The 23,249-nt window shown below is 38.1% G+C and overlaps 1 protein-coding gene across 1 annotated transcript in view; it reads right to left on the bottom strand.

Annotated features, from left to right (window-relative positions):
* Positions 1-3,178: 3,178 nt before the first annotated feature.
* The window catches only part of LOC148867997 (RING-finger, DEAD-like helicase, PHD and SNF2 domain-containing protein), a 105,115-nt gene continuing 85,044 nt past the window's right edge, over positions 3,179-23,249 (bottom strand). The window contains exons 16-20 of the mRNA XM_088973860.1: positions 22,654-22,855; positions 11,750-11,967; positions 6,268-6,419; positions 4,375-4,639; positions 3,179-3,750 (exon numbers count right to left, since the gene is read on the bottom strand). Of these exons, the coding sequence (XP_088829986.1) occupies positions 3,496-3,750; positions 4,375-4,639; positions 6,268-6,419; positions 11,750-11,967; positions 22,654-22,855 (1,092 nt within the window). The 3' untranslated portion in view covers positions 3,179-3,495. The remainder of the gene's footprint in view (positions 3,751-4,374; positions 4,640-6,267; positions 6,420-11,749; positions 11,968-22,653; positions 22,856-23,249) is intronic.

Below are 23,249 nucleotides of genomic sequence, written 5' to 3'. Positions count from 1 at the left end.
CGCCAGGGCGCCGAATTGTTTTCCGTGAGTGGGAACTCGGGCTTGGAGCGCCGGGGTGCCAACCTCGTGGGCGAGGTTCCCGACCTGCCTGCGGGTTGCGAGGCGGGGATGGCATTTTTCTCTCTTCGGCCTGGGGATGAGGCCTAGCTGTTAGGGGGGTTCTAGGGCCGGGAGGCCTTCGCCTGGTGGGGACGTCCATCCTGCGGGGAGGCCTTGACCGGCCTCGGAGCGGGGTGGCGAGGTGGAAGTAGTGGTTGGTTCAGTGGCAGTTGGGGGAACTGCTGTTGATAGTGATACTAGGAGATGTTGTGCAGTACTTGGTGCTGGTGAAGCTGGTGCTGCTGAAACTGTTGCATTTGGGCTTGCATTGCCCGCATGCACCGCATCAGGTCGTCCAATGGGTTTTGGCTGGCTGCTAGGGGGACGGCAGTCGGTTCAGTAAAGGTTGTCTCAATGGGGAGAGGAAAGGGGATGCTTGTGGTAGGAAGGTTTACGGGCGCCACTGCTTGTGGCGCGTTCAAGCTGGGGATCCCATCCACCGAAAGGGGGATGGTGAACTGTCCAACGCACACCACGGGGACTTGAAGTTGTTCCCCGGTGGTGTTTGTCTCCGTGCCACGTCTGGCGTTGCTGGAAGAGGCCATGAGTGTTGGGTTTTTTGAAGAAAAGGGGTTATGGAAGTTTGGAGGGAGGCTTTTTGAAGCGTTCCCACAGACGATGCCAATTGATGGAGCGTGACCTGGCCGGTCTTAGCTGTCAACGACCTTGCTTCTGAACGGGGTAGCAGGGAACCTGAAATGGAGGAGATGAGGAAACTCCGGGGGGAACCCGGTGTAGCGGCTCCGAAGCTCAAGTTAGAATCCTTCAAAAGCAAGATAATACCAGATAGCGCAAAGTTTGCATACCTTCTTTGTTGGGGGGCAGGGGGCTCTTATAATCACTTCGCGCACTCGTTCCGAGGCCCTTGTCAGGTCGGGTATGATTACTCTTGCGCTTGTCAATTCGGCCGTCGTCCTTTCTGCTGGGACAGAACCATCACTGTCTAACCGTCTTTCTAACTGGAGATGGCGGTGTCAGTGGCGGTGGTGGCAAGTGGCCGTTTAAAAGTGCGGCCGCCAAGCGTCAGATCCCAAGTCAGTACGGGCGGCGCCCTCAGGCACGGACTTCCCCAATGTCAGGCATGGTACGACTTGTTTTGGTTTTGGTGCCCAGAAGGTGATGTAGAGTGGTGAGCGAGACGAAGTCTTGAGTTCAGAGGTATCTATAAGGCAGGTCAATTCGGCGAGGTGAATCCCGAACTGCTACAAGGTTGGCCAGCTCGGCGAGGTATATCCCGAGCTGTTACAAGGTTGGTCAGTTCGGCGAGGTATATCCCGAGCTGTTATAAGGTTGGCCAGTTCGGATTACTCTGATTTTGGGCCAAGGATGAGTTCGGCCCCCCCGTAGGGAGTTTGGTCCGTTGGTGTCCCCTTGTTCACGCCTAGGCTTGGCCCTTTTGTCAAACTGTCGTTTCTGCCACATGTCGCATAACTGTGAAATCGGCCAAATAGGCAAGAGGCAGGCTGGCAAGCATGCGCAAGCAGGTTTTAATTAAATTTATTAAGGGAAAACTAGGTGCAATTGAAATTTAAAAGTTCTTTCCCTCCATCATATATATCATGCATGGCTGCATTCGCAGACGCGTTTCCTTCTTTACGATTACGAGGCATGAGAATGAGTATCACGTTGCTTAAGAGCCGTGAAAACCCTAGAGCTCTTATCGAAGATCTGAGCCCTGCGACTGTAGTCCTTAGGCTCACGTCCCCCGTCGTTCCCCACGATCGCCTCTTCCGCCGGCATTCCACTACCTCTGCTAATCCCCTCTTCCCCTCGCAATTCTCTTTCGTAGCTCCCAATTTCATCCGGCCCTCCGCCGTCGTATTTGATTCTCCATCCAATTCCGGCGGAGGATACTCATGTTTGGGCTCCACCACTTCCCATTCCTCGCCGGACTTATTCAAGTTGAAGACCTGCGCCTGTGTCTTCCGTCCATGTACAGATGCTTGTTGTTTTGGCCAATATTTGGACTTGAACACCGATAGCAGTAACTCCTGACGAAACCCTGGCATTCCAATGGACGCACAAAGCTTGCGGCGTTGAGTTGTACGACTGTAAGGAGGTTCAGTTGCAGTCGGCCGGTAAATCATAGAAGCAGAGAAACGGTAGTTAGTGTTGTAGGCCTGATAAATCCGGACTTCCATGACCATGGTGATGGTGCGTTTAAATTAACACTAGTCTGTCTAATCTATGATAGCGACTGTAGGAGTAATCAGGACTTTCAATTTCATGTACGTACTGACTGCTGGTTCCTCATTCCTGGCTGAGTTCGAGTTCTGTACTTTCTGTCATGACTCATGCACGTCCTACAATATATGATGACTCATGAATGAGTGATCCTTTACCCCTAGCTGCTCCCACCAATTTCATTTCAATAATTTTATTATTCACATAAACTAAACGATCCAACACCTCATGCCACGTGGCGCTTGAGATCCACATGTCAACTGTGTAGCTTAAATCTTTTTGTGAACATAGGCATCGTCATTATTATTAGCGAGCGGTGGCGCTTAATAAGTTGATACGTGTCTTCACCAACTGACGATGATGATATGACGTATCCGATCGAGGAGGAAATTGTTCCTCACCGTCACACAACTAAAATTTCAATCAGCCATGTTATTGGCGCTGAAATTTCTGGAAACTTTTTGAGAGTGACATGCATCCAAAATCCCAATGTAGCATGGAATAATAACTCTAACGCAAAAAAAAAAAAAAAAACCTTAAATGACTGAAATATACCAAATAACAAAATACATCAATTTTTGAAAAATAAATAATTTCACATATCATCGATTTTTGAAAAAAACGATAGTGAAAAATCAGTATCAATGTCAAACATCACTTACCAGGGTTCCAGGTCCGGTTTTGGACCCAAAACCATCTTACCAGGGTTCAGACCGGATGGTTGGACCATTTGACTCAGGAACCGGTGATCAAAGTGGTTCCATTTCCGGGTCGGTTTAAAAACCATGCTTTGAACGTTGGTTTTAATGAAATCTTTACTTTCCAGAAAAAAAATTTTCTTTAAGTTACCAGACCAGTGGATAATTAGTTCACTTGGAAAATCAAACACCTGATGAGAAATAAGGGCCAAGAAAAAATATATTAACATTGAATAAAATTATTACAATGATGACTTATTGCTTGTTAATTTATGAAATTGAAATCACTAAATAAATAGAGTTAGCACATCCACATTTACATGAATAAATTGATTTGCGAAGAAAGTTAAATACCCGATCAGGTGAAAATCTAGAATTCTGCACATAAGAACCACCTGCATTGGGCCTTGCTGAAACAATGTACATAACCATGAGCAATACCCTATATCTATCCGTGCCCTTGATGATCTCAAGCTTACTTGGAGGATACAACCAACTTCAGGTTCCTGATAAATTATGTTGAACGTTCTCTCAATCTCCTCTCAGCAGCCAGAGCAGCAGCTACCACAGGAGGCAAATGCATTAAGCTTCCTCTTGGCTCATTATTGTTTTCAAGTGGCATTGTATGCAGCGATGTTGAGAAGAGGGACTCTACATCTTTGAGCGTCAGAACTGGTTGATCTTGATTTTTAGTGTTTCCACTAATGACAAAATTGCCTGTCCTGCCTCTGTTCAATTTGTAGATGCTCTCTTCAACAGTATCTTTCACCTACCAGGAGGAAAATCGATTGTAAAAGTTTATCTGTGCTTTAAGGCAACTTCACCCTGGATATTTAAGCTCATAAAAAAATCAATAAACGGAAAGGAGAAAGAATAGAAATACATTCATTAAAAAAAGAGATCCTTGAAAGTGCTTAAAAGTATTGTTCCACTCTTCGTTTATAGTAACTAGTAGAGTGGCACATGCACTAGGAACATAAATGGACAAGAATTTTTAGATGGTTGTCTTGACGTGAGGCCAAGGCAAGTATTGGCGTTATATAGTAACATGAACTGCACAACCGTGTGATGGTGTATAACTGTAAACTTAAAAATGCCATATTTTTTGCTAGGCTAGTGCAGATACCATTCCTTTTGATGACCACTTCTTTAATTGCATTCATGGATAGGATCTGTAACAAAGGATCAGAGGTGGAAAGCCTATCAAATAGTCTCAAGGTCCAGGTAGAGCCTCCTTACAGAAAACCATTGGACTAGATGGCTTAAGTAATTGTAACTCTTGTCATGAAAAGAGTTCACCAAGTAGGGCTGCAGACTGCTTACTTGTAATGAAAACCATTATATTTCTAAATAAACTGTAAAGATGGTTGCATAAGTAGAAGAATGGACATACTATAAAACGATGAACAAGTGTCATCTTCTCTTGTCCAATCCGGTGGACCCGGTTGATTGCTTGTGCTTCTGCTGCTGGATTGAGCAGTGGCTCTACAAGAACAACATGTTGTGCTTCCAATAAATTAAGACCATTAGCTCCATGTTGGATTAAGAGCAATAATACTTGAATGGATTTAGGTTCTCCCTGCTGATCATGTATTTTGCCAATTCCTTCCACATTACGGTTCTGGCCCTTGAACTGTGAGATGGCAGCATGCGATTTCCTGTAGTTTCAATGATTATATGCCATAATTATCAGTAATTTGAATAGAATATTAGCCCATAAATCAGCTCAACCAATAACCTCACTATCTATTAATAAGATATTTCAACTATTTCAAGGACCACAATCAACAGTTCTCACATATAGCCCCAACCAAATTGCCAGTCATTTCATCAGCCTGGTTTTAGGGTAGGAAGTGGAATACTGGTTTCATCCCCATACATGTGGCAAGCCATTCCACCAGCCAACAATGTACATAATCTACAAAGCACATGCTGTATGTTTCTCAAGTCAGTCAAGAAAGTTTTCTTTTTAGCCTTAATAGTAAGTGCTGATGTGTCCCATGCATAGAAGACCATCAACAGCACCCATAAGTGATCTGTTGCCAGTTGAAGGGGCTGGGAGGGCTAGGGGTAGATCAAAGAGGACATGTTTTGCAGTAAGAAAGAGTTTAATCCCTCAATTTAACAATGGATATGGCACTAAACCAAACAGAATGACAAAGCAGCATTCATGTAGCTGACCCATATAGTTGGGACAAGGCTTAGATGATGATGAATGATAAGTGCTGACATTTTACCATAGAACCAAGCAATGGCCCTATATGTATAAACAAACTTATGCATATAAATGTGCATGTGGTGTGTATTTGTGCATGCGTATGTGTGTGTGTGTGTGTGTGTGTGTGTGAGAGAGAGAGAGAGAGAGAGAGAGAGGTATTTTAGTATATTATTTTATTTCATTTTGTTGCTTTCTGTGTCCTAAATCCTCATGAAATAACTAGAGTGCATTTGCGTATGTATGTGTGTGTCCATTGGGAGGCAGCAATATCAAATCATAATCACTATTTTTTAGTATTTATTATCATTTCTATGCAAGTATAAGCATGTGCAAATTAGGGGGAAAGTGATGAAAGAGAGAGTATGGCACGGATGATGGAAAAGAGTGGATATGGAGATTTTATCAGAGAGGGAAAATATAATGTGTGCATGAGTATGCCTGAGGAGGAAGGGAGGGAGTACGTTCCTGACCTACCGGGGTAGGGAGGGGAAATCTTACCCAACACCCCATAAAAGAAGCCTAAGATGTTCCACTCCATAAAAACATAATTGTGCAACTAGGAGCAAGATGTAAAAATTTGTCTTCAAATTTTAGGAATTGCGGTTGCATATCTGCTTCTAATTTCAGAATACATGGATTAAAGCGATTGAGTGATTCTGGTTACTAAGGAGAGGACCTCATTATGACAAGAATTTTACTAGGAGTGGTGATTCAGGAATACCTTGTTTTAGCTACTAGTACTCTTTTGAAATGACAAGATATCTGCATGTAATTATTTTAACACCAATCATATGGTAACAAAAGACATTTCACGGTATTAATACCATGAAATGGTTAAACCTGCTTCCGTATAATGGAATGCATCTTTTTATTCTTAGAAGTTTTTTTATCAATAATAGAATTTATTCTTAGAAGTATTGGGACATTTATCTTTCCAATTCTGATGCCCATTAAAAAATGGAATGCCCACATCACTACTCTCTATTCAAGTAGAAGAAGAAAATATGCCTTGAATAAGTGATTATCAAAATACAGATTCAGAATAAACTGTTTGGGCAATACTCATACCTGCCTCCTTTCATCCGGATATAACTGATGCCATTAGCAACCAAAGCATGTTCCAACACATCTAAAACATCATTCCAACTGGAGAACACAAGGACTTTTGCTTTTGGGTCAGTAGATTTGATCCACAGGATTCTCCTTGTGACTGCTTCAAGCTGCATGGTACAGAAGAAAAGGACATCGATAGGACAAGATTTAAGACTTACGAAGCAAAAACGCTTCCAGTTAAAATTCACTAGATCAAATAAATTTGGATGGTAATGTAATCAAGAACAAGTTCAAAACAAAGTTTCTGAAAACTGTTGAGGGCATGCTAAATGAACCAAAACTACAGGTTGAAGTGAGCAATATATGCATACAGGTTTAGATTAAGCCTGGGCAGTGGGAAACCTAAATCCAAGCAACCACATATGACATAACCCAAAGAATAGGCTGCCAGATGGTGTAAAGATTGACTGTGGTAGTTTGGCTGAATGCAGGATTGAGCACATGGAAGCATATAAGTAGGACTGCTGAGATACCGGATCATTTTTTTTTTGGTGAATCATACAAAAGGATTAGCGACTAAGAGAAATCTTGTGAAAGACCCTATTAAATAAAAAATTTAAACTGAAAGTTTTACTCTAAAGTAGCAAAACTCAAAATGGCCCTACCAGTTCTATGCTTAAGTGTGTATAGAAAGCAAAAAATTAAAATAATATACCAAGCAAAGATCTCTGTTCTTTTCCCAGGACTTACCTATCAAAGGAAAAGATAACTTTCATGGTTGTTTTCCTTGAAATAAAACATGCTGTTTTCTCTCTTTTTTGTATCTAGCTTATGATTAAGCTCATCATATGCCTTACACCTGACTTATTCGCTTTCTAGCCTCCTTTCTAGTGGGTTTTATAATTCCAAATTCTCTTCCTTTTTTTTTTTTGTCTTTTGTGATAGAATAGCTTTGAATCGATAACCTTTTCCTCAGAGGCTTTCCTGTCCCTTTCAAATTCTCCTAATACCTCTTTTATTATTTATTTTATATAATTAATCATTTCGGCCACACATCATTAGTTTCTACATATAAGTTCTATTTACCTCCCTCCTTTCCAAAACCACCAATTTATGTTTTATAATGAAATTTATTCTTAGGAATAACTTTATAGTCATCACATATTGTTCATTCTGTTTTTATAGTAAGGAAAAAAGTCTGCTTGGCTCATATTTGGTCTACCTTCAAATGTTATCATTCTTTCCAAAGTATGTCTTTTCTATTGCTAGATAATATGCTATTGCAAATTCTAATATTACTTATCCTGCCTCATTTCTCTCCCTGAAACCACATTTCCTATGAACACTATCATGCCAATATTTCCCCAATGTGTCCCTTTAAATCCACTCATATGGGCCTCATGGGACTTGAAATCTCGAACATGATTAATGGAGAGAACGTCAGCATTCAGATGGATCCCTTTTCCTGTTTGGGGGACTTTGAAGCAGATTCATGATCTTCATCAATCATGTGACAAAAAGCTGAAGGCAGATGATGGAATAACTTTGGGTTGGCTCTGATGTTATGTGCTGTTGGGCATGGCTGATTTGGCTAGTAAGGAGGTTTTGAGTGGAGATGTAAGTGGTTGAGTCAGGGGTAATGCTGTAAGATCCTTGTTTTGTGTTGGCCCTATTGGGGAGAAGTTGAGTTCTCGGGAAGAGAGGTTGTAGTGGTGTTTGGCCAGGAGATTTTAATAGATCTAAGGTGGGCCTCTTGAGGTTGAGAGGGATAATTCTTTGAACCTAAATTATAGTGTACCAGAAATCAATATAACTGGCTTTCATATGCAAAATGTGATCCGGGAGTCTGCTCCACGTTTTGCGCAAGTCATGGCTTTTGAAGAAGGGAATGGGATTAATAACAGCAGAGAAGGAACACTATTCAAAGGAATCAGGTTGCAGGGTTGTTCCACAGAAGATCTAGACAGGAAGGAGATAAATGCTAGTGCAGGGAAGTGAATTAAGAGAAGTCAGAGACTGGACCATATTACTAAAGTTTTTTCCTGACTAGTCGGGGATTATATGGGGATAGGTTTTTAATAAGTTTAAGAGGAGGATCCATGGTGGTTTCTCAGAAAACATTTCTAGGAAATGAACCTAGAACTGACCAGTAGCTGACCTTGATGTTTCGGTTAAATATCATTTAGAATATGTGGATAACTCAGTTAGGGAAGCTGTGGAGGAGCATGGAATTGATTCAGCCTCAATTCATCAAGTTCATAAGATGGACATGAAATTGGATATTGATCTAGTGGTAAGCAAAGAAACTTGGGCCTTTCTTCTTAGGAGGGGAGGAGCATACAAGAGAAGCATTTCTTGAATTAGAAGAGAAAGAGAGATTGAGTAATGGTATTTCTTATAATATTTAACCAGAATTTTAGTAGGAAGATTAAAGGTTGAAGTTGGAACCGGTTTGGAGATAGGTGGCTGTCTTTTGATTTTTGGTATGATTTCAAATGTGTCATGAATGGAGGAGATTGGGGCTAATTTGTCGTAAGAATTGGCGGATGAGTTTGTATGAGAGCTGGATGGGTTTCGGGACTTTTATACTGCAAGGGTCATTTGAAGTTCATTGGCTGGGGAGTGGTAGGTTTCTTTTGTTGGGGCTAGATTCTGGATAGGGAAGGGAGTTAGGCCTTAGGACTCTTCATTGCTTCTTTTATTCGCTTTTCTCTATGGATTTGTTTTGGCATGGATATATTTAAATAAAATTTCTCTTTTACTATAAAAATATCCTTTCTCCATTTGGAATTTTTTGAATTAGTCTCATCAAACTTTTCCCAAAATCGCCTTTTAACATTTGTTGTTTCCCTTTTTAGGTCTTTATCCAGTGGTGCTAAAACTTGAATAAAAGATAATTGAGATTGTAGAGGGGAATGTTGCACCCATTTGGAAAATATGTCCTTGAATAGAAAATCATGGTTGCTAAGGAGAATGAAAATTACATCTAATTTAATACAACTTCTAGAGGGTTTGATCATGGTTAGTAAACATGCATATTTTGTATATTGGAACAAAAAACTATTGACTTGTAATACAATGAAAATTTTATGTGAATATACAAGAAAAGACATATGTACATGTGAAAAGTACACTATGAGAAAGGAAGCTTAGAGAGAGAGAGAGAGAGGGAAAAGAGGTAATTGTTTCATCCCATACAAATTACAAGTAAGTTTTAAGTGGGCAATAAGGGTAGACAAAAGAGGTAATTGTTTCATCCCATGGATACTCCAAAGGTGTAGCAAGGTAATTCAGGTTGTTTTAACTGAATAAAAGCCACAAAAAGAATAAAAAAATTTATAATATGATTAACTAGAAAAATGATTTAAATAGGACGATATTTCTAAAATATACCTTTGATCCCCTTGATAATATTATATGCATCTCTATATCCCTAACTTTAAGCAATACAAAGCGATTTTTTTTAATAGATGATACCTAAAAGATTTATGCTAAATTTTTATCCCACCAACCATAATCCATACATACAAACAAATATGTGTATATATACAAAATTACAAATATGTATACCAAATTTACTCCTGAATTTTCAAATAGAATTCCTATTAAACAACAATGTAGTTCTTATTTTCCATAGATTGATTTCTCCCGACCAAATTTGTAATTGTAATCTGTCCCAAACTCTATTTTTCCTATATACATATCTACTATAGGTCTATCGCGTTCATGCTTAGAAGGATAGAATTGTAAGACTTCCATTCCTGGATCATAGTTTGTCAAGGCAATGCTTAGGCGACAAGGCATCCATAGAGGGTTGCCTCATTTAAACACCAATCTATTTTGTACATGGCGCTGTGAAACATTTTGTGTATTCTTTATCTTAGAGATATAATAATAAATAGACATGTTGAACTAAATTATTCATTTTGTGGGTTTGTACAAAATCATCTCTAGGGTTTATTGGAACCACTCACTACAAGCATCATATGTACAAAATCAACCAAATATTATTCCAATACCAATCACCACATTTTTATCATGAAACTACTATAGGGGTGACAATCCTAGGAAAAACAGGAATTATAGAATTGTCACTATCATTATAAAATATCTCTTAAACAACTTAAATAATGACTATAAAACTTGAAGACAATTAAACTATAACTAGACAAACCAAACTCTAAATCCAGAACCACAGACATGGAAATGACCAACATACTTCTACTGTTGAAAAATATAAAATTAGATAAAATTTTCAAAAACTCTCTATATAACCACTTGAGTTCTGCATCACCCTTTTTACCTATCCTTGATATATATATATATATATATATATATATATATAACCCTTAACAGAAGTTCTTTGGATGAAAAGAAAGACCCTTTACCCAACTTGGATATGATAGAGCTGTAAACCAAAGAAGTGTGTATGGAACTTCTATCCTTCAACAAGGAAAACTTAAGCAGCTTAAGGAGGTCTGTGTGCACATCATGTCTTATGTAAGACAAATAGAGATATCGTGTGTGACAAACAAAGGACTAGGAAGAAATTCAAATTTTTTTACACCTTATGTGAGACAAAAGAAACCCAATGACCATCAAGGACCAGGTTCCAATAGTCAAACAGAGACATCAGGTGGAGATAACATCCAAAATCCTCTCAGGGGAACCACCTCTACATCTACTAGAGATGAGATACTGTTATTCGTAAATAGAATAAAAAAAAAAAAAAACAGAATGCGTGTTAAGAGTTAGTAAAATTAGATAGTTATGTCTCCGTTGTCAACCTAGTTCAGGACACAGAATTTGTGTCAAGGGCAGGAAGGTGAAATAACATCTAGAAAAAAGATGCTGTTCAGAAATCAAAAAGAACATATCACATGTCTATCAATAAAGTTCCTGATTTTTTCTCCATTATGTTCCTAAGTTTAGGACATGGTATTACTAGTAACAGCACAAATGTAAATACTAAGGGACAATGTTCTAGTGAACATTACTTTTATGTTCCATATCAGTTAAGCATTTCCTTATGTAAGGAGGGTTCAGTTTAAATTTCAGATAGTTGTGTTCAGCCAAAATGTAGCATGAATTATCAGTATTCTCCAATATATGTAGTGTAAAATTTTTGTAAATTGACCTGTCAGATTTTTTTTTTTTGAAACTTTAAGTATAATGTATTTTTTTTGACCCACCAGACTATCTATTATCTCCTTACAAACAACATATTATATATGCTAGGTTTGTGACATCTAAAATATCATTTGCATCTTTACAAATTATGGCTATTTGCTACTGTATGACAGAATTTTGCAACTAGATATTAACAGAAGGGTTGAAGACGTGTTTTTCCATCAATTTGAAGACGGTATAGAACCATATAGATTGATAAAATTAGGAAAACAAAGAAAGCCTCTCCAAATTATTAACCAATGAAAACTTCCTTCAAATATGATAGTGTAACAAATTATAAAAAACAGTTTTATGTTTGGAAACAGACCTTTGTTCCATATGATCCCTGGACATTTATAACACCTTCAGGATTATCATGGCCTTGGAATGCACTTGGAATGTCAGAATTACATGTTTTGTTTTGTCTATCATCGGCAAATGCAATATTCCCAAAATGAGTATGCTGTCGGCATGTTGGACACATAACCCATTTATCCTGAGATTTTCCATGATGAATTTGCCTTTGCTCAGTCATTGCAACAAAACCTGTAAAGCAATAGCTAAGTAATTACATCACAATGAACACTAACTTATGCTAACAGACATGGCATAGAAAGGGCAGAATGCAGAAACAGTCTTATAGGTGTATGGTGGTCACAGCATCAAGACAAAGACATGAGAATGAAAACTCCATGAAAATACAATGTAAAATGGTACAAAATATGAAGAAAAGAAAAGTAAATGAGAATCATTCCTTGAAACCTTCTGAAAGAAATAATGAGTTGTAACACACAAAGGAAATGCTAGCTTATCTAGGAGATTCCTAGATCTAGTAAACAAGGTTTAAAATGTTGATATCAATGGAAATGTCAGTTACCCAAATATAGGTCATATGTCGGAAATTTCGGGTGGAAATATTGTAAAAAGTATGGACATTGTGGAAATATTGTGAAATGTGTGGAAATATGTAATGATATTTGTGAAATGATAAAAGATTAATACACCCTTCTAGTGACTATATATATTAATATACCATGCATATTAACTTTTATTAACTTGTATATTATTACTAAGTAGTGACTATATACTAATTTATATTAATATATTTATATTATTAGGAAGAAATATTTTATATACATGCATATCTTTATATTCTTATAAGTGATTAGTTTATTCCTTTGTTTTTTTAATTCCTTTTTATGAATATTTTATTTCAAATAGTTTAATATAGTATATTAATATAATATTTATATATAAATATTTTATATACAGTATATTAGTATTATATAGTAACATATTATATATTAATATTTGATTTGGCATTTTTAATGAAGGTTTACAATATTAGCAGAGATCCTCAGGTATTATAAAATATTAAAATAATAAAGATTATGGTCTATGGGCTTTCATAGACCATCACCTTGATAACTAAACTCTTATTTTACATGCCTTAAGAGTTGAGACATGCTACTGTTCATTTTATTTGAACATTTGAAGACTGCATGATCACTCTAGAGTCCAACTCCTCTCAACTCTCAAGCCGAAGAACCAAGAGCAAGAGCAAGTGCAAGATCACAAGATTGATTGAGGGAGATGTTTCTACTCCTCCTATTTCATTCTTTTTTTTTTCTTTTTTTCCTCTTATTTTTCATATGGGAACTCTAGAAGAGGGTCTGTAGTTCCTGCATACCTGAACTGAGATGAGAGGTTGAAGCTTCATGTTTCAGAGGACTGGCTCCTTGATTCTTGCTCCAAAGGGGGTTTTCAGTGCTCCACTAATGGTAAGGCTAATTGATTTTAACCCTAGTCTTGTCAATACAGATGTTCAAGCTCCTAGGTATGGAAATATGGAACACTTCTTCCCAAGGGTGTTAAAACTGGACTGGATAGAGAACCGGGTCAAATGGTCCGACCATTCAGTCCGAACGGATGGCCCGCTCTAATAGAAAAATAAAAAAATTAAAAAAAGGCCAAAAACTGTTGTTCGGGTCGACAGTTTGACAACTCGGGTCAGCGGTTCGCTAAACAAATCAATGATTTTTGGCCAAAAAGCGGTTTTGGGGAAAAACGGAACCGGTCAGGTGACTGGTTCCTGGTTTTTCCGGTCCGGTCCAGTTTTGAAACCATGCTTCTTCCTTTTTCCCCTTCTTTAAGCTCTCATCTTGATGCTACACATGTTTTTATTTTGTTTCTTTTCAAACCTCTCTCTCCCTTTCTCTGTTTTTGGCATTAATTAAGATTCACAATGTTCTAAATATTAGGAAATAATGCATTTTTTTTTGTGTTTGGATCAACTTGGTTGACATTTGACTAAAATATCGTTGATGTCAAATGACATTTTGTACTTTTCTTAATTACCTGAAAGTTTCTGTTGCTGGGTCTCGACAGTCATATGTTGGGCAACATTTTTGACATTTCCTGACTTTTTAAACCATGCTAGCAAATGCGTTGGTAAGGGTGGGAAGGTCTTCTGTCCCAAGGAAGTGAACATATATCCCTCTCAATTAGGGCAGGAAGTTCAGCTGAATCCCTAAGTGGATGTCCTTGTTCTAAAAAAAAGTTTGTGCGAGAAGCTACCAATACAAATGGTCAAAGTTTATCCACCAAATAAAATCTTTCAATAATTGTTGCAAGAATCTTTCCCCCCAGCTGTTCAGCAGTTGAAAGGTTTTCAAGCGATAAGTTTCATATATCAGGACAAGTACAATCTGTCTAAATGCCATAGTGCTTCTCTTTAGATGTTCTGTCTAAATTCCATAGTGCTTCTCTTTAGATGTTCAGAAGCCACACCCAAATGGCATTGAGGACAGCCAAGAAAGATGCTTCAACTTTATAGAAGAAAAGCTATTAGATCACAAGACTAAAAGCACGTGTGAAAGACTATAAGCCAAAGCACAAACTATACACATATATGACCTCCTTTCAACCTAATGAGATGCTTAAAAGTTTCTGTTTTGGAATGGTAGAATACTGATGTATTTCATTCTATTGCCAATCGGCATATTTATACAGTAAGCTGCTGCAATAAATAGAAAGAAAAGAAAATATAAAGTAGAAAAATAGAAAGAAAAGAAAAGAAAATAGAAAGTGCAAGAATAGAAAGAAAGAAATAGAAAAAAAAACTTTCTAAATCAATCCTTCCACAATCCTAGGAATATATACAATTCTATTTTTACACAACTACCAAATATAGATCTGCACTAGTAACCCCACGTTTTCCAACACTCCCCTTCAAGCTGGTGAATAGGGATCCTCCATTCCCAGCTTGGCTATAATTCTTCGAAAGTCTGTACTATTGAGCCCTTTAGTAAGTACATTGGCCAGTTGTCCTTTTGTAGACACATAGGGAGTGCAAATCAACTTGCTGCCCAGTTTCTCTTTTATATAGTATCGGTCAATTTCGATGTGCTTCATCCTGTCATGTTGAACAAGATTGCGAGCAATATTGATGGCTGACTTGTTATCACAATATAGTTTCATAGGCTCTTCTCGTGGAATCTTCAGGTCTTCTAAAATTATCTTCAACCAGAGTAATTCACTCACTCCTTGTGCCATAGCCCTGAATTCTGCCTCTGCACTTGACCAAGCCACTACATTTTGCTTCTTACTCCTCCAAGTGACTAAGTTTCCCCCCAAGAAGGTGCAGTAACCGGAAGTGGACCATCTATCTACTGGAGATCTTGCATAATCGGCATTTGTATATGCTTCAAGAGCCAGTCCCCCATTTCTTCTAAATAAAATTCCTTTTCTTGGATTGGCTTTCAAATAGTGTAGAATTCAATGAACAACCTGCAGATGAACTTCTTTAGGATTAAGCATAAACTGACTTATTAAACTTATAGCGTATGCAATATCTGGCTGTGTATGTGCAAGATAAACGAGTTTTCCAACTTGTCTTTGGAACATCTCCTTGTCTACACTTGCATTCTCGCTGGCTTCTCCAAGTTTATGATTGGGATCTATAGGCGTGGAAGCTGGTTTACATGCCATATTTCCTGTTTCTCTCAAAAGATCAACAACATACTTTTGTTGAGAGATAGAGATGCCTTGTTTAGAATGTGCAACTTCAATTCCGAGAAAATACTTTAGTCTCCCCAAGTCTTTTATCTCAAATCCTCTGGAAAGGCAGTTTTTCAATGCTTCATTCTCCTTTTTATCATTCCCAGTAACGATTATATCGTCCACATAGACTAATAGTGCAGTAACTCCCCTTGAGGCTGTGTGTTTGATAAACAATGTGTGGTCACCTTGACTTTGCTTGTAACCTGTACTAAGCATCACCTTTGTAAACCTTCCAAACCATGCTCTCGGAGATTGTTTGAGGCCGTATACTGCTTTCTTCAACCTACAAACTTTGTTCCCCTTAATGCCTTCTCCAAAACCCGGTGGAATGTCCGTGTATATCTCCTTTTCTAGATCACCATGGAGAAATGCATTCTTTACATCAAACTGTTGCAAATCCCAATTATAGTTAAAAGCCAAAGACAACAACACCCTTACTGTATTCATTTTAGCTACTGGGGCAAAAGTTTCCTGATAATCTACCCCATAAGTCTGTGTATATCCCTTGGCTACCAGTCGTGCTTTGTACCTTTCTAACGACCCATCAGATTTGTACTTAATTGTGAACATCCATTTACAACCTACAGTCTTCTTGTTTCTTGGTAGATCCACAACTTCCCATGTGTTGTTCTTTTCTAGTGCCTCCATTTCCACTCTCATGGCTTTTCTCCACTCCTTATTAGAAAGTGCCTCGGCTAGAGTATTAGGAATTGGAATGGTGTTAAGGCTGGCTAGAAAACTTTTATGGGATTTAGGGAATCTTTGGAACGACACAGATTTGGCTAAAGGGTACAATGGGCGTTTGGTACATTCTCTGGTTCCTTTTCTCAGTGCAATAGGCAGGTCATACTCAGACCGGTGAAGGTGCAGGTTCAGGTTCTGCATAAGATTAGGAGTTGAATCTTGGACTTGCAAAAGTTGAGGATCTGGATTTCTTCTAGAGTAAACCTGCATGTATCTCACATCATCATGCACATCATTGGTGGGGTTAACAGTGTCTGAATTTGGTTCAATGGTCAGGTTGTTTGACTCTTGTTGAGACTCGGGAATGTGGGGCTTAGAGGATTGTGACTCAGAGGAATGTGATTCTTGACGGTTGGATGACTGTGAGGAGGGTAATACATCTAAGGAGAGTAGATCCGAGGCCTTATCTTCCATTAATGAGGGCTCCCCCTGAAGATAAGGTTGAGTGAAAAAGGATTGTCCCTCCTCAAATGTGACATCGATGGAGGTGTAGAATTTTCTGGTGGCTGGATGATAACATTTATAACCTTTCTGAGTTGGGGAATATCCCAAGAAGACACACCTGATTGTTCGTGGATCCAATTTTCCCTTATTGTGGACATGAACAAAGGCAGTGCAGCCAAAAATTCTTGGTGTGAGATTATCTGAGGTTCGAATATCTGGGTAGAATTGAGAAAGGACTTGTATTGGGCTTCGGTTGTCAAGAACTTTAGATGGTAGTCTATTTATGGTGTATGCAACAGTAAGGACAGCTTCCCCCCAATATTGTTTTGGCACCCGGTTTTGAAAGAGAAAGGCTCGGGTGGTTTGCAAAAGATGGCCATTTTTCCTCTCAGCTATCCCATTCTATTGGGGAGTGTTAACACAGGAGGATTTATGCACAATGCCTTCTTTCTGAAAAAAAAAGGGGACAAATTCTGATTGAAATAATCTGTAGCATTATCAGATTGAAACCTTTTAATTCTCACGCCAAACTGAGTTTGGACCATGTTATGAAAGTTGGGAAGAATGGTACCCACATCAGATTTAGACTTAAGAAGAAAGATCCATGTGACCCTAGTGCAATCGTCAATAAAGGTGACAAACCATCTAGAACCAGTAATGTTGGGAATTTGGAAAGGGCCCCATATATCCGAATGAATCAAATAAAAAGGAGTTGAAGATCTTTTATTGCTGATTGGGAAAGCAACCCTATCACAATGAAAGGTTTCAACATCAATTCCTTTAAACAAGGAAGGAAGCATTGTTTTTAAAACAAGAAATGAAGGATGACTGAAACAGAAGTGATGACGCCAAATTAAATCTTTATTGGAGGTAGATAAGAATGACTCGTGTGTGACATGCATAACAGTTTGAGATGGTTTGCTGGTTGTTTCAAGGTAGTAGAGTCCATCCCTTTCCTTAGCAAGTCCAATCTTCTTCCCCGAAACCTGGTCCTAAAATACACAGTAAGAAGGAAAGAACACAACATTGCAGTTCACATCCTGGGTGAGTTTATGTATAGAGATAAGGCTAGTGGATAACTTAGGAACATGAAGCACATTTTTAAGCAATAGGGATGGAATAATTTGAATATTCCCAATCCCTGCCACTGTGGTGAAAGAACCATCAGCAACAGAAAATTTTCTATTACTAGGACAGGGTGTATAGGTGAGAAAATGTAGTGAAGAGGGTGTCATGTGGTCAGTAGCTCCAAAATCAGGAATCCATGGAAAAACACTAGTCGAGGCATGTAATCCTAGAGATGAAGACTCACCTGAGAGAGCAAGAGAGGTAGAACCACTTCCCGGTTTCAAGGATTTCAGGAAGCTCCTTAGCCTTTCAATTTCTTCATCATTAAATGGTCCCTGACTTGAGTGTTCTTGCTGCGGGGTTGTGGAGACATTATGGGCCTATTGAACTCCTTTTGAAACTCCTCGATTTCTCCATTCCTTGCTAGATGTGGGAGGTTTCCATGAAGTTTCCAGCACCGATCTTTTGTGTGTCTGGGCTTCTTGCAATAGGTGCACCAGAGGTTATCGTTAGAATCACGGGTAGTTGTGTCACGAGCCAAGTTGTGATTGTTCTCACCCTTTGAACCACTGTAACTTCCTCCCCTTGCCACCATGGCTGAGCCTTCGGGGATCTTTAAGCTCAAGCATGATTCCACGACGGCTTTCCTCAGCTCTAACAAGGGCTATGACTTCATTCAATGGAGGCACTTCTTCTTTGCCAAGAATTTGTATTCGGACCTGATCAAATTCAGCATTCAATCCGTTCAAAAAATCATACACCCTATCTCTTTCAATAAAATTCTTCAAGATCACAACATCATCAGGGCACTTTGTCTCAAGAAGCCGATAATGATCAAGCTCATGCCATAAATTTTGCAGCAGATTTGCATACTCTGTAACACTTCTGCTCCCTTGTTTGGCCGCCACTGTCTTCACTTTGACCTCAAAGACACGAGCAGCGTCATGGGCTTTGGAATAGGTTTGTCGGACAGCATCCCAAATGGCCTTTGCAGAGGGAAGAAACATACAAGTATCACTGATCTCGGGTGTCATTGAACTCCACAACCATGACATAATCATGGAGTCCTCTTCGTCCCAAGCATCAAAATTTGGCTCGCCCAACTTTGGCCCTGTTCCAAGAAGGTGACTAATTTTTCCTTTTCCCTTCAAATAGGTACGCACTAGTTGTGACCACTTCAAGTAGTTCTGGCCATTCAGTCTATATGTTGTCTAAATATTCTGCAAATCACCAGTGTGAGGATGAGAATTTGTTGCTCCTTCATCGGTTTGGATGGGAGCACTTGTTGCAGTTATGTCGGGCATTGTTAATGGAGAAAAAATAAGGCCAGCAAGAAGGGAGAATAAAGGAGGGAAGAACTTGCTGGAATAAAGGAGAATAAAGGAACACTTCTGGTTACAGATCAACACTGAAGGCTAGAAGAGAAAAACACGAAAAACTGGCAATGAAGGCTGAAAAAAATCTCAAGGTTGACAAACCTAGAGCTCTGATACCATGTTTTGGAATGGTAGAATACTGATGTATTTCATTCTATTGCCAATTGGCATATTTATACAGTAAGCTGCTGCAATAAATAGAAAGAAAAAAAAAAACAGAAAGAAAAGAAAATAGAAAGTAGAAAAATAGAAAGAAAGAAAATAGAAAGTACAAGAATAGAAAGAAAAACTTTCTAAATCAATCCTTCCACAATCCTAGGAATATATACAATTCTATTTTTACACAACTACCAAATATAGATCTGCACCAGTAACCCCACATTTTCCAACAGTTTCATTAGAATTTCTGGTTCCTTGCATCACAGAGTAGGTCAATAGGAAATTAAAGGAAAGAAAAGCTTTTATGAAAATGAGGTGTGGTTAATCTAGAAAGATGAAATGATGCATAGGTTGAACTTAGCTTCTTAGAGAATCTGAACATAATCATAGGAAAGTGAAAAGTAAATGGGAAATGGGAGCAAGCAACAGATATTGGTGAAGATTTCCAAGGTTGAGGAGACATGGTTAATGAATGTCTTGCCCACAAATACGCAAGTTAGCTTTACAACCAAATGCCTCTACCCTACATACAGGGACAAGGGTTATTACCCAATGATGCTCTTGACTACCAAAGGTCTTGGAAGGATACACTGGATATAGATTTAACCCTTGTTTTTGTGGCAACTCACAGACTTGAAGCATTCATGTTTGTCAGCCTATTCTAAACTGGAATGAAGTGATATCGTTGGTTTATCATTGCATTTTATGCCACAAATTTTACCATCCAAAATGGGTTCATTTCAGGCAAACTAATGAAAATTGCACTAAGGTTACTATGGGATTTTTTTTTTTATCAATAACATAAACTTTTATTAATAAAGGAGAAGGAAGAAAATACAACAGGAGGGGGGGGGGTAAAAACTCTTACCCCACCCTAAAGCAAAACATCACATTACAACACAGCCCAAAAGAAACTAGCTCTTCCCACCCCTCGTTTACCTAAAAAGTCTGCGAAAGAATTGGCACTCCTCTTGGACTACTGAAACTTAATTTGCATGTCTTGAGTGAGCTGGTAAATTTTCTTTTTTTCATTCAAGAATTTCCACAAACTAACATCTTCCTTTTGCAGCCAATTAATAGCCAATTTAGAGTCACCCTCCACCATCAACTTCCTAATATTCTGCTGTTTGGCTCTTTTTATCCCTTCTAATACTGCTAAAATTTCAGCTCTCAAGAATCTCCCCAACCTATAGGCCCTGAAAACATAGCTAAAACTCGACCTTCTTCATCCCTGAACACTCCACCTATACCTGAAGGGCCTGGGTTTCCTTTTCTGCTGCCATCAAAGTTCAATTTAGTGAACCCCAAAGTTGGAGGAGACCAAGTTGGAACAGGGGAATTAATTAACGAATCGGACCAGGCTACTTCTTTCCAATTTCTAATGACATCTCCTGCTGAGAATCCTTCAAATAGCTTCATAGACTTGACCCAGTGAATCACCCTAACAAAGATTAAGTCAACGATGGCTTCTTTATTCTTTTCTTTTTCATGGAAAGTACGCACACTGTCCAGCATACAACTACTCTTACACATCTCCACAAGATTTTACCTCTCTTTTTTAAACCCCTCACTAAGGTAGAGGTAAACAAGCTTTGCACACTTGGAGGGGTGGACCACCTGCAACCAAAGAGAGAAAAACCAACACCAGATTTCTGAAACAAATGGACAGGAAACTAATAACTGATAACAGCTCTCACCATTCTTCTTGCATAAGATGCACCAGTGCGGGGATAAACACCAATTTGGCCTTTTCTTTTGAAGTAGGTCACAAGTGTTACACTTTAGTGATGCACTCTTTTGAACAAGGTTTTAAATTTCAGAAATTTCATCCATTTTGGACCTAAAATCTGAAATAAATTTGAAAAAAATGGGGAATTTTTTGGTAGAATCTTCATTTTATTGATATTTTATAATACTTTCTTTATTTATGTTATTTATTTTTATAGTTCTCTAAAAAATACAAAATTTTGTAGAAAATATATGTACCTTAAATTTTTTGGATATCATTTTGTTTACTGTAACTGAAACCAAAATTCTGCAAAAATTTTACTGAAATTTAAAATCATGGTTTTAAATGTAATAAAAAACTAAAATGAAAAGGTTCCATTCAATGTCTGCCAAACCCTTTTGAGTATAGAGAACATTATTGATATGCATAAGGGGTCAATCCTGACACCATGGTGGTAAGGATGTGAATATAAGAAAGCTGGGGTCACATCTTCAATTTCAAAACATCCACTTGAACAAATAAAAACATGCAATACATTAAAAAGCTTCACCACATTTGAAGAGAAAATCAAAGGTCTAACTAAGGTGAATTGATTCATTAATTCATGGTCCTGACTAAGGAATGCTCCTTCCAAAATTCAATCTAATTAGGCAATCTAATCATAAGCATTATTTACGCTGTGATATAGTTCCATAGGAATAAATGACATTTCTAGGATGTTCACGATCATCAATTCATCACATGAAGCAAAAAGGCCATTACCCAATGTTGGTCCCAGACTCCCAGCTATCTGGGGTCTTGGGAGGGGTACACCGGATATGGTTCTAACCTTTGGCATTCTTTTTTAATGGCACAAAGTGGATGCTCTCAGAATCAAACCCACATTTTAATGGCACTAAGGAATGCTCCTTCCAAAACCCACATTCTCATGGTTCTAACCTTTACCATTGCACCAAGTAGGGGTGTTCAAAGTTGGTTATCAAGCCGAAAACCGAACCGAATAAGTCAATTTGGTTTGGTTATTTCAGTTTTCAGTTCGGCTTTAAGATTTTAGAAATTTTGGTTTTGGTTCAGTTTGAGAAAAAAATTCAACTTAACTGACCCAAAAACCGAATTAACCAAAATAAAAACATATATTTATATTTTAATTATAAATATATTAATATTAACATTTTTATATTAATAATAATATATAATATGTTTTTAATTATAAATGTTGATATATTTTAATAATAATTACTAATATAAGTATAAAATATATTTATTTTAACTAACCAAATTAATCGAATTAAAATGAACTGAACCGGTTTAATTTTGGTTTGGTTCAGTTCTGTTTCAAGTCCAACTCGGTTTGGTTTGGTTCAAGAAAAATGACCTAGCCAAAATGTCAATTAGGTTCTATTTCCGAACCGTACCGACCGAATGAACACCCCTAGCACCAAGTAATGGCTCATCATATAAAGTATTTGGCACAATTTCACTGTTGCCAGTCTAGTAGTGTAAACCAATTGGATGCTAGGTCCTAAATCCTTCTTTGCTGCACCGTTTACAAAACTGACCTTAAATAGGCAGGCTAGGTTTCCTCTTCTATGCAGGGAATCACTTAAAGGACACCAAGAAAAGTGAATTTAAGGTGATGGAAAAGCTTACATTTACAACAAGTAACATGCCCACATTGAAATACCATCTTCTGATTGCTGAGCTTTTCTTGACAAATTGGGCAGGCTTCATCGTCGACTTTATCTGTGCACTCACTTTGTTCTATTGCACGAAGAGAACTAACTGAATCTTGACAAAAGGATGAAACATTAAAGCTCTCCGATTGTGGTTTTTTCTTAGAAATAACTAATCCCTGAAAGAATGTAGTTACACAGCATAAAATGTTTGTTGAAAAAATCATATACATAAATACATATGTATGCACATGCATGCAGCCACAGAAAAAGGGGAACACATCCTAATTCCTAACAATTATTAGCAGTTTTCTACCATGATATGAAAAATGCAATGGCATCTTGACCAAAAAGTAAAAAGAAAAATACAATGGTAGGATTCATCTTATAACATTAGATACAAAATGGAACAGCATTGAATGAAATAATATCATTGGCCATGGGAAACAAACAGTGTAAAGATACGAGTTCATGAAGAAGGTCAACATCAGTATCATAATCATGATGTATCAAGCTGATGAGGCAAAAAAAAAAAAAAGAAATGTGTGAATGTATTCTGTTTTTCATGCTTTT

The sequence above is a fragment of the Nelumbo lutea genome, chromosome 2 (assembly GCF_056320005.1).
Source record: "Nelumbo lutea isolate HS-2025 chromosome 2, American lotus-T2T, whole genome shotgun sequence".
Lineage (NCBI taxonomy): Eukaryota > Viridiplantae > Streptophyta > Magnoliopsida > Proteales > Nelumbonaceae > Nelumbo > Nelumbo lutea.
The sequence above is the reverse complement of the archived record's forward strand: the minus strand, read 5'-3'. Positions and strand labels throughout refer to the sequence as shown.